This window comes from Clavispora lusitaniae, assembly GCF_014636115.1.
Source record: "Clavispora lusitaniae strain FDAARGOS_655 chromosome Unknown tig00002663_pilon, whole genome shotgun sequence".
NCBI classification, from domain to species: domain Eukaryota; kingdom Fungi; phylum Ascomycota; class Pichiomycetes; order Serinales; family Metschnikowiaceae; genus Clavispora; species Clavispora lusitaniae.
Genome location: NW_027093982.1, coordinates 1,399,017 through 1,414,032, shown reverse-complemented (window position 1 = coordinate 1,414,032; position 15,016 = coordinate 1,399,017). Strand labels below are relative to the sequence as shown.

General features: G+C 43.0%; 8 protein-coding genes across 8 annotated transcripts; 4 read left to right on the top strand and 4 right to left on the bottom strand. All coding sequences in view use genetic code 12, as the record gives it.

Annotated features, from left to right (window-relative positions):
• Positions 1-525: 525 nt before the first annotated feature.
• Positions 526-3,057, top strand: AXL2 (Axl2p; the record flags this gene model as incomplete). The annotated part of the gene is made up of 1 exon (XM_002617056.1): positions 526-3,057. The coding sequence occupies one exon, from the start codon at positions 526-528 to the stop codon at positions 3,055-3,057; it is 2,532 nt and encodes an 843-aa protein (XP_002617102.1).
• Positions 3,058-3,224: 167 nt separating this feature from the next.
• Positions 3,225-4,733, bottom strand: FOB63_005253 (uncharacterized protein; the record flags this gene model as incomplete). Its single annotated transcript, XM_002617057.1, has 1 exon — positions 3,225-4,733. The coding sequence occupies one exon, from the start codon at positions 4,731-4,733 to the stop codon at positions 3,225-3,227; it is 1,509 nt and encodes a 502-aa protein (XP_002617103.1).
• Positions 4,734-5,880: 1,147 nt separating this feature from the next.
• PDB1 (pyruvate dehydrogenase (acetyl-transferring) subunit E1 beta) lies at positions 5,881-6,969 on the top strand (the record flags this gene model as incomplete). Its single annotated transcript, XM_002617058.1, has 1 exon — positions 5,881-6,969. One exon carries the CDS (start codon positions 5,881-5,883, stop codon positions 6,967-6,969), a length of 1,089 nt encoding a protein of 362 aa, XP_002617104.1.
• A 326-nt stretch (positions 6,970-7,295) lies between these two features.
• Positions 7,296-8,999, top strand: FOB63_005251 (uncharacterized protein; the record flags this gene model as incomplete). Its single annotated transcript, XM_002617059.1, has 1 exon — positions 7,296-8,999. One exon carries the CDS (start codon positions 7,296-7,298, stop codon positions 8,997-8,999), a length of 1,704 nt encoding a protein of 567 aa, XP_002617105.1.
• Positions 9,000-9,040: 41 nt separating this feature from the next.
• FOB63_005250 (uncharacterized protein) lies at positions 9,041-10,810 on the bottom strand (the record flags this gene model as incomplete). The annotated part of the gene is made up of 1 exon (XM_002617060.1): positions 9,041-10,810. One exon carries the CDS (start codon positions 10,808-10,810, stop codon positions 9,041-9,043), a length of 1,770 nt encoding a protein of 589 aa, XP_002617106.1.
• An 812-nt stretch (positions 10,811-11,622) lies between these two features.
• Positions 11,623-11,844, top strand: ubl-5 (ubiquitin-like protein; the record flags this gene model as incomplete). Its single annotated transcript, XM_066102470.1, has 1 exon — positions 11,623-11,844. The coding sequence occupies one exon, from the start codon at positions 11,623-11,625 to the stop codon at positions 11,842-11,844; it is 222 nt and encodes a 73-aa protein (XP_065958234.1).
• A 174-nt stretch (positions 11,845-12,018) lies between these two features.
• On the bottom strand, positions 12,019-13,083 carry PPG1 (putative serine/threonine-protein kinase; the record flags this gene model as incomplete). Its single annotated transcript, XM_002617061.1, has 1 exon — positions 12,019-13,083. The coding sequence occupies one exon, from the start codon at positions 13,081-13,083 to the stop codon at positions 12,019-12,021; it is 1,065 nt and encodes a 354-aa protein (XP_002617107.1).
• A 491-nt stretch (positions 13,084-13,574) lies between these two features.
• On the bottom strand, positions 13,575-14,945 carry ARG8 (acetylornithine transaminase; the record flags this gene model as incomplete). Its single annotated transcript, XM_002617062.2, has 1 exon — positions 13,575-14,945. The coding sequence occupies one exon, from the start codon at positions 14,943-14,945 to the stop codon at positions 13,575-13,577; it is 1,371 nt and encodes a 456-aa protein (XP_002617108.1).
• Between the last annotated feature and the right edge of the window lie 71 nt (positions 14,946-15,016).

Below are 15,016 nucleotides of genomic sequence, written 5' to 3'. Positions count from 1 at the left end.
TTTTAGACGTGTTTATGTCTCCTGCCAAGAAGTACGCGTTCAAAATCGCGTCGCGACTGACGTCAATACTAAGCCGCACTATATGTGAGACAGACCCAGACGACAAGAGTAGGTAATAAAACAAAAACAAAAAGACAAAATAAAAATATTATTTACTAATACAAGTAACAGAGGGGAACATTCACCACTTCACTATTTTCCTAAAAGTAACTTATTGCTCGATGTCTTTCGCTAGTTTCACATCCCAATGCCTGTCGTATTTCCATTCCATCTGCACACCGCGAAATGTTCTATTATCAAACACGCTTCTCCATCTTCTCCTGCGAACAATGTGCATAACCGTCTGTTCTAGCTTTCCACGTACCCTAAGCGGCTCCTAGTAATTTTTTTTTTCTTCTTCGCGTGGCGCTTCTTCATCTCCTTTCCTTTTCTGTTCAACCTCCCACTTTCCTTTTTCCTTGTCCACCTCCCCGTCCAACGTGTTTCTGTTTTCTAATCTCTGATTGAGCCCTCGTCAATTAGAAAATGCTAGCCCTCTTGCTTTTTCTATTGGCTCACGCGTCCGCCGTGTACATCGGCTGGCCCATGAATGAACAATTGCCCAACGTGGCGCGTGTTGACCAACCCTATCTGTTTACGCTTGCATCGACAACTTACAAGTCGAATGCTGGCGGCACCATTTCCTACTCTGTGAGCGGCTTGCCCCACTGGCTTTCCTTCGACAGCCAGTCTCGCTCGTTTCTGGGCACGCCCTCACTGTCCGATGTGTCGACATTTGAAATCACCTTGAATGGCACAGACTCCGCCGACAATTCGGTGATATCTCGCAACTACCTGATGCTTGTATCCAACAGCACGGGTCTTCGGCTTTCTGCCAACGATGTTATGTTTGTGGCTATTGCGAAATACGGCCAGACAAACGGTAAGGACGGCCTTGTTGTACGTGAAGGAGAGAACTTCTCCATCCAGTTCTCTAAAGACGATTTTCAACTAAACGATAATGCTGAAATGCCTATTATAGCTTATTACGGAAGATCACTGGATAGAACTTCCTTGCCTAATTGGGTGTCCTTCGACGCAGACTCTTTGACCTTTTCTGGAACAGTGCCTAGAGTGACATCTGATATCGCTCCATCGATAGAATACGGCTTCAGCTTCATTGCCTCTGACTATTATGGCTATACGGGAGCAGAAGGCATTTTCAAGCTTGTTGTCGGCGCTCATCAATTGAGTACTAGTCAGAATGAATCCTTGAAAATCAATGGTACTTTCGGCTCTGACTTCGACTACCTGGTTCCAATTTTGTCTTCCGTGTACTTGGACGGCAACTTGATCACTCGTGATAACATTTCAAATGTCCACCTGGATGATTTACCCTCTTATATCCACTTTGATGATTATCACTATTCATTGACGGGGACCTTTCCAAATAAGTCTACATTCGACAATTTCACTATTCTGGTTGAAGACGTTTATGGAAATGAAGTACAACTTCCTTACTCTTTTGAGTCAATTGGCTCAGTATTTACAGTCGACAAAATTCCTGATGTTAACGCTACGAGAGGCGACTACTTTCAATATCAGTTAATGCGTTCATTCTTCACGGATTTTAATGATACCAAGATCTCCGTATCGATTCCGGGGAACTCTACATGGCTAACCTTCCATCAATCAAATTATACTCTTTTAGGAACTGTTCCTTCAAAATTTGAGCTGGCCATCGTCAAGGTTGAGGCATCTTCGGACTTTGATTCTGAGTCCCGCTCATTTCAAATCAAGGGCGTGGACAAGAGTTTGCACAAGTCATCGTCTTCCTCTTCATACTCGTCTGCAACTGCCACTTCAAGCTCTTCTTCGGATGCTACATCGTCGTCCGCCTCATCAACGACTGCCTCGGCTGCTATATCGCATGGTAAGGACAAAAACAATAACCACAAGAAGCTTGTATTGGGTTTGGCAATCGGAGTGCCCATTTTCGTTGTGTTAGTTGCGGTGTTACTCATATTTTTCTGTTGCTTTGCTCGTAAAAGAAAGGGGAGCTCCGACTCAGAAAAATCTGTTGAAAATGAGCCCGAACTCAATGGTCCAGGTTTTGGCGTTACGCATAATTTAGATGACCATCATGAAACCGCTCACCAACTTGGTGCCTTGCATGCATTGAAGATAGACGATGACGCGGACTCTATGCTTTCCAGTGTCACACACGTTGACTCAGACCAAGATAGCCACTATTATGACGCTGCTGAAAAGCCCATGAAATCATGGCGAGCTATGGACGACTCAGACTTGACAGACATTAAAAAGCAATTCTTAATGGAACAGAAGCATGCATCTCTCTTTTCGCTGGATACTGTCAATACCTCTAAATTGTTCTCTGTGAGACTAGTGGATGACAACTCGAGAAGAGAATCAGACTTATCACTCGAGAACAGAATTCTGTTCAATTCAAATTCATCAGGGAATTTCCAGAGACTTGATAGTGACGGTAACATTGTTGAGCACGGATCTTCTTCACCGGTAAAAAGTATGACCACAAGACCAACATCACTTGGAAACATTAAAGAAGAGGGACATGATGAACATACGGGTGACAGCTTCTACAGCACGGCTAATGAATCATCAAGCTATAACCTCATGGCTAAGTTTTTGAATGGGGGAAGCCGATCACCGTCGAATTCTGACATTGAAGTACAAAATCATGAGGATTCTAGTGAGGATTTCCAAGCCATCAAGAAGTCAATAGGTAATCTTGATTGGAAAAACTCTAAAGATGCGTTGCTTACTTCCCCAAATACCGAATCATTCTTCCTTGACCTGGAGGATACCCCAAAGAACAATCATTCTTTGGCCACAAGCAATCTTTACGCTCACAATGCATCTCGGACGTCCATTCTTTCCGACTTTTCGGATTCGAACATCCTTGAAGCTGGAGGCAGAGACCCAAAAGCAAAACTAGTGAATTTTACTAGAAAGGCTAGCTTGAAAGAATCAGCGCATCAGTCAAATTTAAACCACCCTGGAGAGACAGCGCAAATCCATGATGGCGACAGCGAATAAGTTCACATTCATCATCTTGCATAATATTCTATTTGGTTTGATTTAGGCGTTAGGTTCTTTCGGTAAATAATATAATATACTCTATAAATTTGCGATACGGGTTATGAAAACGATAAAAAAAAGCAGAAAGAATCCTGGCGAACCATGAGATAACAAAAGAAAAACATTTACTTTCTAGAAGCGGCGAGAGTGGCCACGTAGTTAGCTGTGTCTTGAGCTCTTCTTCTACCGGCAACATATTCCATCATTTCGGAGTAAGTTTGCGGAACGACATTGGCATAATGAGGCTTGCCTTCTGGGTATGAGCTTCTAGGAACAAAAAAGGAGTAAATGAAGCATCCAGACTCCTTCTTTTCTGCCGAATCCAAGTTCTTGATTGTTGTGTCAACTTTAACTTGCACTAATGTACCAGGCTCCAGCAAGAATGCATCTGGGCTGTTCATAATAACATTAGTAGCAGGTAAGTTGAAAGGAGATTCACTGGCGTAGTCAAAATCCTTGTCATGGAGATGCTCAGTGTAAGAGATGTTAGCAGACATCGACAAGACAGAGCCAACAGGAACAGGAGCCTTGAATGTGGTGGAATCTAAAGAAACGAAACGTGGTCCAGCAGAAGAGAATGCCGCCGCAGCACAATAAGCCAACTCAAAGGATTGTCTCAAAAGGTAACCACCAAAAATCATATATGAATGCCTGTTACGGTATTGAGGTTGCATGAACAAAGTCGAAGTGATGATAGTGTCTTTCATAAATTGAAAGTTCTCGTTCAGAGATTGTGTCAAGCTTTTAGAAGCTCTCCACATGTCGTAGACAAGTCTGTTTTCCTCGTCTGTGGGTTGGATGATTTCCTTATTCTTCGCAGCAAGCTTCTTCTTGGCGTTGAAGGACTCAGCTCTTCTATAGTCCAACCACTCTTCTTCGGACACAGGAAGCAACCTGTTGATAGCAAAGGACTTATGAGTGACTGGGTTTCTAGCAACGAAAGTGAAGTTGGCAGACAAAAACACGTTCTCATTTGGTAAGGTATCCTCGGTCACTTCCTCTGGTACCAGATCTTCAAATGCATAACCCTTGACAGTAATCTCCATGGAGGATCTACCAGTCCAGGTAACGGAACCTGCCAACACAAAGTTGTAGTTGTGAATTTCATCCACCTTTTTAACCATGTAGATTCTGTCAACAGAAGCCGTGACATTCACCGGCTCGGCAGGAGCACAATGTCTGTAGGCAATTCTTCCAGCCAAAGCATCCAAGTCCTGGAACAATTGTCCTGCTCTCAAACGCCCAAAAGCATTGATGTATGCATCACAAAGAAACTTGTCATCTTTGAAGGGAAGAAGGAGGTAGGAAAAGGATTCCGCTCTGGTCTTCTCTCCAACCTCGGTTGTCTTTGGGTTCATGTACACGAATGAATCAAGAACTTTGCCGTCCGCGAGTTGTCTCTCGCGTTCCTTCAATGCATCTAACCATGTGGCCTTGTGATCTAATTTCTCGTAGTCCCTCTTGTCTGAGAGAACAGTAGCAGCCGCATCAGCCGCTTCGGCAGGGATTGAGGATCCAGCTTGAAGATTAGCGTTTTGTTGGTGGAAAGAGCGAGACAAAAGAGGTCTAGCATATTGAGCAGCTGCTCTGTATGGCAAATGGGCCACTTTCGGCGCAAACGTTTTGAGCAACATAGAAAAGTGATTAATAGTAGAAAAAGCGATGGCTTCGCATCATTTAATGTAGGCCTGTTATCTGGTGTACGGGTGCGGGGCAAGCCAACCCGGGCATTATCGGTCTTGTTGGGGAATGGGAGGGGAAAAATGCTTATTCCTAGTATTGCCGGGGATTACTGCTAATCCATTCATAGTTGGCAATGCGCCATTTTCCGTTGGGCAAACAAAACTGGCTGTGGTGGGTCAATATTCCCCGGGTCGGTGGCTACTGTATTGAACATTCGTACGATAAGGTGAACTTGTTGAAAATGTCTCAACATGAGAACCTCACTCTCTAGGCTCAAACTTCTATTGATTGTAAAATACGTGAGATAATGTCGCTTAAAGCTACTTTTGAAAATAAGTCAATATTGATATGTTTGAAGAGCGAAGGGAAAATTGGTTTTTGGGTGTACTAAATTACCGTTTGTACATATGACATATCTGGACGTTATTTTAATGCACAGCTTGTGAAAAGATAACTAAGCTCACTGATAGCGAGTAATGCGAAAATGAAAATAGAACACAAGTAACACCTACAATCACATCCAAAATTCCCTTGCATACAAACCAATGTTTGGTTACCTTTTCAATGCACCTAGTTCACTAAGAATCGAATTTGACTTGGGAAGATATGCCTCGTCCAGTTGTTGAACCAGCAGAGCTTGACTAAATTAGTTGCACATTTCCCCTGGCCCAGGAGGTAATATCCTCAATTCTATAGACGTTATGATTTTCATTCTGAGTGTTAATTACGGTGTGGTTTTTATAGCGTTGGTTTCCTTTCAACTGTCGCGAACCCAGCAATATGAACAAATCGCGGATCGGGTTTGCCCTGACTGAGAACACAAAATATGGGGAATGGCACGCATCATGGACAACAACAAGGAAGAAGAAGAAGAACGTCCAGGAAAAGATTGACTGGAACTTGTGATCTTGAAAAGCATGCTTTTTGTGTGGGTTTTGAATATTAATTGTTGGAACAATCTACTCTTACTCTCTGGCCACTTAGCCCGGAACTGTACCTCCGTACTCGTGTGCACTCCCGGTCCTCATCGTTCCGTGCTAGGAGCGGCTCGTTTTTTGGCTCTCCAACAACTACTCTTCAACTGAAATTTTGCCAAAAATGTCTAAGTTGTCCAGCGTCGCTAAGACCTCCATGTTGGCCGCCAGAGCAAACGTTGCCGGCGCTATGAGAATGGCCTCGGGCGCTTCCGGCCCAAAAACAATGACCGTCAGAGATGCCTTGAACACTGCCTTGGCAGAGGAATTGGACAGAGATGACGATGTTTTCCTCATGGGTGAGGAAGTTGCTCAATACAATGGTGCTTACAAGATTTCCAAGGGCTTGCTCGACCGTTTCGGCGAGAGAAGAGTTATTGACACCCCAATTACTGAAATGGGTTTCACTGGTGTCACCGTGGGTGCTGCTTTGGCAGGCTTGAAGCCAATCTGTGAGTTCATGACCTTCAACTTTGCTATGCAATCCATTGACCATATCATCAACTCTGCCGCCAAGACGTTGTACATGTCCGGTGGTATCCAGCCATGTAACATTACCTTCAGAGGTCCTAACGGTGCAGCTGCTGGTGTTGCTGCTCAACACTCGCAATGTTACGCCGCATGGTACGGTTCTATCCCCGGTTTGAAGGTGCTTTCGCCTTACTCCGCCGAGGACTACAGAGGCTTGATCAAGGCTGCTATCAGAGACCCTAACCCAGTTGTGTTTTTGGAAAACGAAATTCTTTACGGTGAATCGTTTGAAGTGTCAGAGGAGGCCTTGTCGCCAGACTTTGTCCTTCCAATTGGTAAGGCTAAGATTGAAAGAGAAGGTGCTGACATCACTTTGGTTGGTCACACCAGATCGGTCAAGCACTGTCTTGACGCTGCCAAGCTCTTGGAATCCCAGTACGGTGTTTCTGCTGAGGTTATCAACTTGAGATCCATCAAACCTTTGGATGTGCCATGCATTGTTGAATCTGTTAAGAAGACCAAGCACTTGGTTACTGTTGAAGAAGGTTTCCCAGCCTTCGGTGTGGGTTCTGAAATCTGTGCTCAAATCATGGAGTCTGAGGCATTCGACTACTTGGATGCGCCTGTTGAAAGAGTCACTGGTTGTGAAGTGCCTACTCCATACGCTAAGGAGTTGGAAGACTTTGCCTTCCCTAACGAAGACATTGTGTTGAGAGCGTCCAGAAAGGTGTTGGGCTTGTAACTCTCTGGTTTCCATTCTACATAGAAGAAAAGTGATCATCTGAAAAACCTTTTGTAATGGTATTCGCTATTCAGCAGAAAATAACCCGTAATACTGATCAACAGTACTTGAATTTTTCTTGAATCATTCGAGTTCTTTGCAAACACATCGGTATGGTGGTTTGAAGAGCTAAATAGGATTTTAGAAGGTTGGAAACAGTAATCTTACCTCAAAATAGAACAGGTCTACTCTCGTGCCGAGTCGATTCGCGTTTGCATATTGTATGTTCTATGCATTCTACACTGTCTGATCGTGTCTGATAACCTTGAATCGCCAATTTGAGTACAATGGACGTTCATAAGCGATCAGCGGTATCGCCGAGAGTATCTCTGACAAGTGACGAATTGGAACTTTTCAATATGAGTGAAAAGTTTGTCATCACCAAGCCGTCCTTTGGTGAAGAAAATGATGGCCTACTTCCAGTTTCCCAACAGCACACCACGTCGGCTCCTGCCATGGCCACCCGACTTCCGAAAAAAGATTTGCTCAACTTCTTCGTACTAATCATCTTGTATACCCTTCAAGGTGTTCCTGTGGGACTAGCATTTGGATCTGTACCCTTCATCTTAAAGTCCAAAGTGTCCTTTTCTCAGGTGGGAATCTTCTCTTTGGCATCTTATCCTTACTCACTAAAATTATTATGGTCGCCTATCGTGGATGCTGTTTATGACCGGCGCATTGGTCGTCGGAAAAGTTGGATTATTCCCGTTCAGTTTGTATCTGGCATTACTTTGTTGTACCTTGGATATGTTATTAATGCATTGATTGAAGATCCAGCACAATACTTGTCCCGCATCACCTTTTGCTTCTTTTTGTTGATTTTCCTTTGTGCCACCCAGGATATTGCTGTTGATGGTTGGGCTTTGACCTGCCTTTCACCTGAAAGTTTGCCTTTTGCCTCGACAGCCCAAACCATTGGAATGAACTGCGGTTACTTTCTGAGCTTTACCGTTTTTTTGGCTCTCAATTCTCCCGAATTTGCCAACAAGTACCTTAGGGAGACCCCAAAGGACACCGGTTTGTTCTCCTTGGGTGGTTACCTTGCATTCTGGGGATGGGCATACTTGTTAGTTACTATATTTATTTTCTTCGTCCCTGAGGATCCTCCTCATTTGAAAAACTTGAACCATGATAGACTTTCCGCAGAACACTTCAAAGACGAAGATCACCATAACAGACCTTCACGTGGCAAAGAAAAGTATTGGTCTGAGTTGAAACATGTCTATTTGACCATGTTAAACGTGCTAAAGCTTCCAAACGTCCAAGTGTTCGTTGTCATTCTTTTGATTGCTAAACTTGGCTTCCAAGTTAATGAAGCAGCCACAAATTTGAAGCTTTTGGAGAAAGGATTGTCGAAAGAAGATTTGTCGATTACAGTCTTGATCGACTTTCCCTTCGAAATGGTGTTTGGTTACTACGCAGGTGGATGGTCATCAGGTAAAAGTCCCTTGAAACCATGGCTTTTTGGGTTTGCGGGCCGCTTAATTGCAGCCGCAATGGCTCATTTGATATTGTTGTTCTTCCCAAAAGTAGAAGACGGTAAAATCCCATTCAAATTGTTTTTTTTGATTATTGTGCAGCATCTATTCGGATCTTTCATGTCGACTATCCAATTTGTTTCCCTTTGTGCTTTCCATACTAAAATTGCAGACCCTGCTATTGGTGGGACATATATGACTACGCTAAATACCTTGTCGAACTATGGTGGCACATGGCCGAGATTGATCATTTTCTTTTTGATCGATAAGTTTACTGTTTCCAAATGCGAAATGGTAACTTCATCCTCCGTATATGATATCCATAGAGAGGAACAGAGGCAACAATGTTTAGCATCTGGCGGCCATGTGAACATCATAAGAGACGGCTATTTTTATACCAGCTTCATCTGTCTTTCTTTGGGAGTCATTATTTGGTTTTGGGTTAAAAAGAAGGCTACTTACTTGCAGAGCCTCCCTGCTAGTGCATGGAGAGTTAAAAGAGACATTACGTAAATATTCTCATAGACCTATTATTGTATTCAATGTAATTATCGCTATTGCTCGTTCGAAGGGCCCGTGGAACCGCCTTTAGCCAAATCTAGATTCAAAAAATCACTAGGCAGAAAAGGTAATTTGGAATCATTAGCCATTCTTTTGGACACAGAGGAATACGTCCCCACAATAGAAGGAATAAGTGATGTGCTGAGCATCGGCGAAGCAGCAACAGAATTATTGTATGATGTAGACATCGTCGGTGATTTTATCATCGATGAAGACTGCGAGAAGGACCTGGCAATAGCACTAAAAGTACCAGAAATGCCAGTTTTATTTTTCATGGTAGTTGCTCCTTGGGAAGATCCACAAGATACATAATGCGGAGGAGGAGGGATAATAAGTGCCAGATTCAAGAGCAGTGACGTATCAGTATAGGCTCTATCATTATTAAGTTGACTTCGCTCTCTTTTAGGAGATGGCGAATAGAGGGGCAGGAAGTTTTGTTGATAGACATTTAGTGAATGATAGTTCTGCGAACCTTGCTTTTTGACATACGAATGTTCTCCGGTAGTTTGGTTGCCGGAATAGGCATGATGACTGTAATCATCTGGTTCATCTATGGAGCCGTAAACATTTGTATACCAATCCGGTTTCGTAAAATGCGTGGATTCAGAGTTAGACCGTCCTGGGAAGGATGGATCGTTGGTAGGGTACTGCTTCAGCTTTATCAAGTGTTCCAGATGTTGGCAGTGATCAGCACTGTCATGCAAATAATGTCTACTTTCATTCTGAAGCTTTGAAGGTCTGTAGTACCAACACTGAAACAAAATAATGGAATCAAATAAGACTGTTCCAGAGCTGCCAATAACAAATGGAAGCTGGGCATAAAAAACCGTCTCAAAATTAACATCTCCAAGATACTGGTCGAACTTGTAAAGAATGAACAAGTCACTCAAAATTGACGTGGTGTATAGTGTGTTCCCCATCATAGCAAATAAGAATAGCAAATATGAAATCCCTTGTGTAGATTTGCTTCGGTAGTTTTTGATGATTTGTGGGGTTCTAGAAGAGACATAAAATATCGAGCTTGTCCATCCACAAATAGTGCCAATGATGGTAGGATTATAATGGATGTGCAGCATGCGCTCCTTGCACGAGCTAAAAAATAGGACAATAGACGATAAGAACGCTTTCCAAAGTTCAGGAACATCCCGCTCATTACTATCCATGGGCATTGCACTTGCCTTCCCAAAACTACCACTCAATACGGAGCCGGAAATTATCTTCAGAAGAAAGCTTTTCCGCTTTCTTCTCCTGCTTCTGCTGGACGATATGGACCTGCCTTGATGCGACAAGTCATGTTTTGGGACTTCGAATCTATTTCGTCTTACATGTCCATGGCCATGAGAGCTGTCACGCGAGGTGACTGGTTTGATCATTCGAGGACTCTGCAAAAAATTATGATGCACTTTTTGCTTTGGGTATACTCTGGTATAGTACCAGTATTGTAAACTGAGGATGAAGTCTATAAAGCAATAGTATGCCGCCAAAGACGTTTGGAATGGAAGAGCTTTTGTTAGCAAGCATCCGACTAAATTAGTGACGTCTCCACTTATCCAACAAGACAAGAATGCTATGGATACCCCCAGAACAGATTGGTTCAAGTGGTTTTCCAAAACCTGTGGGAGCTGTGCAAATAACCATATTAGAAGAGATAGAGCTCCAGAAATTTTGGATATGTTGGCGATTAGATGGTATTCTGCCGGAAGCTCCACGTTTGTCGAATTTGTCACCTGTGCAAAAATAGGTAGGAGATTATGGTCTGACATGGCGATGAGGAAAATAAAAAGTCTGGCAATGATGTTTATAGATAAGGTTCATACATCACAGCCATGTGCTGGATTTAAATAGGGGAGCTCTTGGTGAAGTAAAGAAATAAAGAAAAGACAAAAACAAGACACAAGGCTCTGCTAAAAATTGTAATGGGTCGTCAGTCGTGCATAATTAAAGATCATCAAGCTGATAAAGAGAATAATCGCGACGCAGGACGCTTGCATATAAAACGACTTCTGGAACATTATTCTCTTTGGCCAAGAAAGAGCAAATACATTTACTTATCGAGGGTGTTTGAAGGTTACAACAAGTTAGTAGAGATATTTTTATACTCTGAACAACATACTGTCTCCTTCGAGTAAATCGATGGAAGAATGGCTCCAAATTCATGTTCGATTAGTAGTTTCTTCATGGTAATTCCTCGCGACGCTCATAACCAAAATATGTGTCAGTTTTGAAATGGACATGACTGATGCTCCTTGTGGGTCTACATCCTCGTTGTTCTCCAAGTTTTCAATACAATTATGTGTGGGCCTTTAGATAGCTACGGCATATATTTCTCTGTAGTGAGAAATTCTACGAGTGAAAACTACGCTATCTACTGCACCTTTTAGACATTAAGGCATGCTGGTACAAACATTTTCACACCTTCTCATCTTCTGAGCATTATCCACTCATTTCACCATCAAAAATCGCTTTTGAATCTTTTCTTTTCCACTTGCGTGAAGGGTCTCGTAAACTTTTGCCTGAAGCATACGCAGGCAAAACTGGTTTGCATATACCGAAAGACATCTTACAACTCCATACAATGATCGAAGTGCTTGCCAATGACAGATTAGGAAAGAAGATAAAGGTCAAATGCCTTCCCTCAGATACTATTGGTGACTTGAAGAAGATTCTTTCACTTCAGATTGGAACATCACACGAAAAGTTGGTGCTTAAGAAGGGCCACCAAGTTTACAAAGACCACATCACTTTGGACGATTACGAAATCCACAACGGGTTTAACTTCGAGCTTTACTACGGGTAAAATATATATCGAGACTATAGTTGAAAAAGTAAATAAAAGAATGAGCGAGGGGCGAGGAAGCACAAATGCCTCCATATCATAATACAACATCAGCTTTAAACGGGCATTAGCAACAAAAAAAAAAAAAAGAAACGCAACACTAGTAAGACACACAAGAAATGAAAATGGAGAGACTTAAAGAAAGTATTCGACAGGCCTATTCTGTGGCCTGTCCGCGAAATATGCTCGGAACACGTCTTTGCTAGACAGCGAATTTATACCGTTCACACTCCTGCCCTCATTTGTATCCTGGGTATTTTCTGGAGACGCTTCAAAAACGTTGCAAAATTGGCCCGGAAACACGCCTTGGTCATTATTCGATTTGGATTCGTAATTGGAGTGGCTCACTTCCAAAATACTTGCTCGATTCCCGCACCGGTAACAGTAATTTGGAGCGGACCAGATCGTAAGACACATGCCCTTCCAGTAACTTACATAACCTTCGTTGCAGAGCTGGTGCGCTCGTATGAGCTGAACCAAATTATTATCGTGACAAAATTTCCTCATCACATCGTAGCCAAATAGATAGCCTGCTCCCCTAGGTGATAGCTTGAAGTCTAAAATTTCTGGGTCTGGGTCTGACCATACAAGATCCGCCATAATCCCATCGTGAGGAACTTCCTTGAACCTGTCGATGGCGCGAATCTGGTCTAGCTGTTGACACGACGGAGACAATCCACCGTGGGTGGCAAACATCTTGTTATCTATGGTGGCTCCTAGCGGTAGATAATCAAAAAGATCCGTGATATAATTCCATACTTTGAGAGAGCCGTTGTACTTGCTAAGAACCTCCGTATAAAAACCATAGTTTGTGGTGATGGTCCGACTCTCGTGGTTCCCTCGAATGAGGAATACCCGCTCAGGATATCGTAATTTCAACACTATCAACAATGAGATGGTTTCGACTGAGTAGTATCCTCGGTCAACATAATCGCCGAGAAAAATATAATTTGTCGTGGGCGGAGAGCCCCCGATCTCGAATATTTCCAATAGATCGTGATATTGCCCATGAATATCCCCAACTAATGTACATGGAGACTGAAGCTTCATGATGTTGGGAACACCAAGAAGCTGAGTTTTCAACAGATGACAAAGCTGCTGGAGCGTTTCTTCTGGGAGAATCCTCGGCGGCTTATGCTCGAGCAACTGCTCTAGGCAATAATCTAGGTCGGCCGTAGGCGCCGCAAAGGGTATAGTCATATACGGAGAAGGATATTAGTGAAGAATATGAACCGCCAGAGCTTTCTTAATCTGAGCACCCGTACCTCTAAACCTAACCAAACGGCGCGAACCTGTAGGATTCACGAAATTATTTGACGTAATTGTCCGTACAGTTGAGAGGAAAAGCTCTGTGTACAGTTCTCAAACGTATGCCATTTTGGTGAAATGTATGATCTGGCCCTTAGCTTGTTTGATATACCCTTAGATTGTGGATTATGCAGCCTGAATTTCATCGAGTAGTATCGACTATATTCAAGGCCTCCTGATTTGACGAGATTTTCTCTTTTTAAATCAAATTGACTCAGATTTTGCCTACTAAACAAAATCGAAGATTTGTGGCCTATTTTGTTTTCGTTGGTAGAACATACAAAGCATATATTGTACTTGTAAGTTTCATTGGACATCACTTGCATGACAGCTTATGGTGCGATCTACATCATGAGGTAAAGATACGTACTCTTTTATGATACTTAATTCTTTTTCAGTGTACCTACGGTTTCTCCGATGGCTTTGGCCAATATCTCCAAACCCTTGGATACAACATCAGCTGGAATGTTCAATGCTGGAACCAATCTGATAACGTTTCCGCCGGCCGTAATGACAAGCAAACCATATTCTCTACACTTCGTCACCACATTATTGGCATCCACATTTGGCTTGAGTTGCAAGCCTAACAAGAGACCTTTTCCTTTCACTTTTTCAACGTGCTCCGGGTATTCCTGAACCATCTTCTCCAAACCGGTAACAAAAAGTTCACTCACTGATTCCACCTTTTTCAAAAAATCGTTGTCACTGACTTGGCTCACAACATAAGAACCGATGGAGGCGCCCAATGGGTTTCCACCGTAAGTAGTTCCGTGATCTCCTACTTGCAAAGCGTTTTCAATCTTATCGCTTATCATAGTTGCACCAATTGGAAACCCATTTCCTAGAGCTTTCGCCATGGTGAGAATGTCTGGATGAGCTTCTTTAGGCAAATCACAATGGGCCCATAGTTTGCCAGTACGGCCTAAGCCACATTGGATTTCATCGTAAATGAGTACCACGTCGTTTTCCTCGCATAGCTTTTTCAATTCCACCAAAAATTCACTAGCCACAGTATTGACACCACCCTCACCTTGTATAGGTTCAATTATGACTGCTGCAGTTCTTTCCTTGCTAATAAATTGCTTGACAGACTCGATGTTGCCAACTTCTGCTGTGTGGACACCCGGTATCAACGGAGAAAAAGGCTCCTGATACTTTGGATTGGCAGTGACGGACAATGCCCCCATGGTCCGGCCGTGGAAAGCATTGGTGAATGCAATGATTTCAGTCTTGGTCGGAGTTTTCAGCTTGGCGTATTTTCTGGCAAATTTTAGAGCCGCCTCGTTGGCCTCAGTTCCGGAATTGCAGAGGAAGACTCTTTGAGCCTCTTGCATTCCTCCAGCTTCCAATGTTTTCGTGACCAATAAGTTTGCCAATTCACCAGCAGGAAGATTGTAGTAGAGGTTAGAACAGTGCATCAAAGTCTGTGACTGCTTGGTGATAATCTTGCTCACCTCTTCGTTGCTATGTCCCAAACAAGTCACTGCAATGCCTGCTGTAAAATCAACATACTCTCTGTCTTCGAGGTCATACAAATAAGAGCCTTTTCCATGCGAAATGACCAAATTAGGACGAGCGTATGTGGTCACTGTGTATGGTTTGGTGATATCATCAATAAACTTTCCTGTGACACTACTTGCATCTGCATCCGGAGAGGCAAAAACGGCCTTCCGCGAAGCAATTGACGCAGAAAGTGACCGCAAGCTATTGAGTCTGTAGTAGCCTGTAGATCTGGTGGCCAAATTTCTAAGCATTCTATTCTTTGAGGTAATTATCGTGAGGGAATTATGGGTTTATATAGATTCTACCTACATTGAAAACTTTT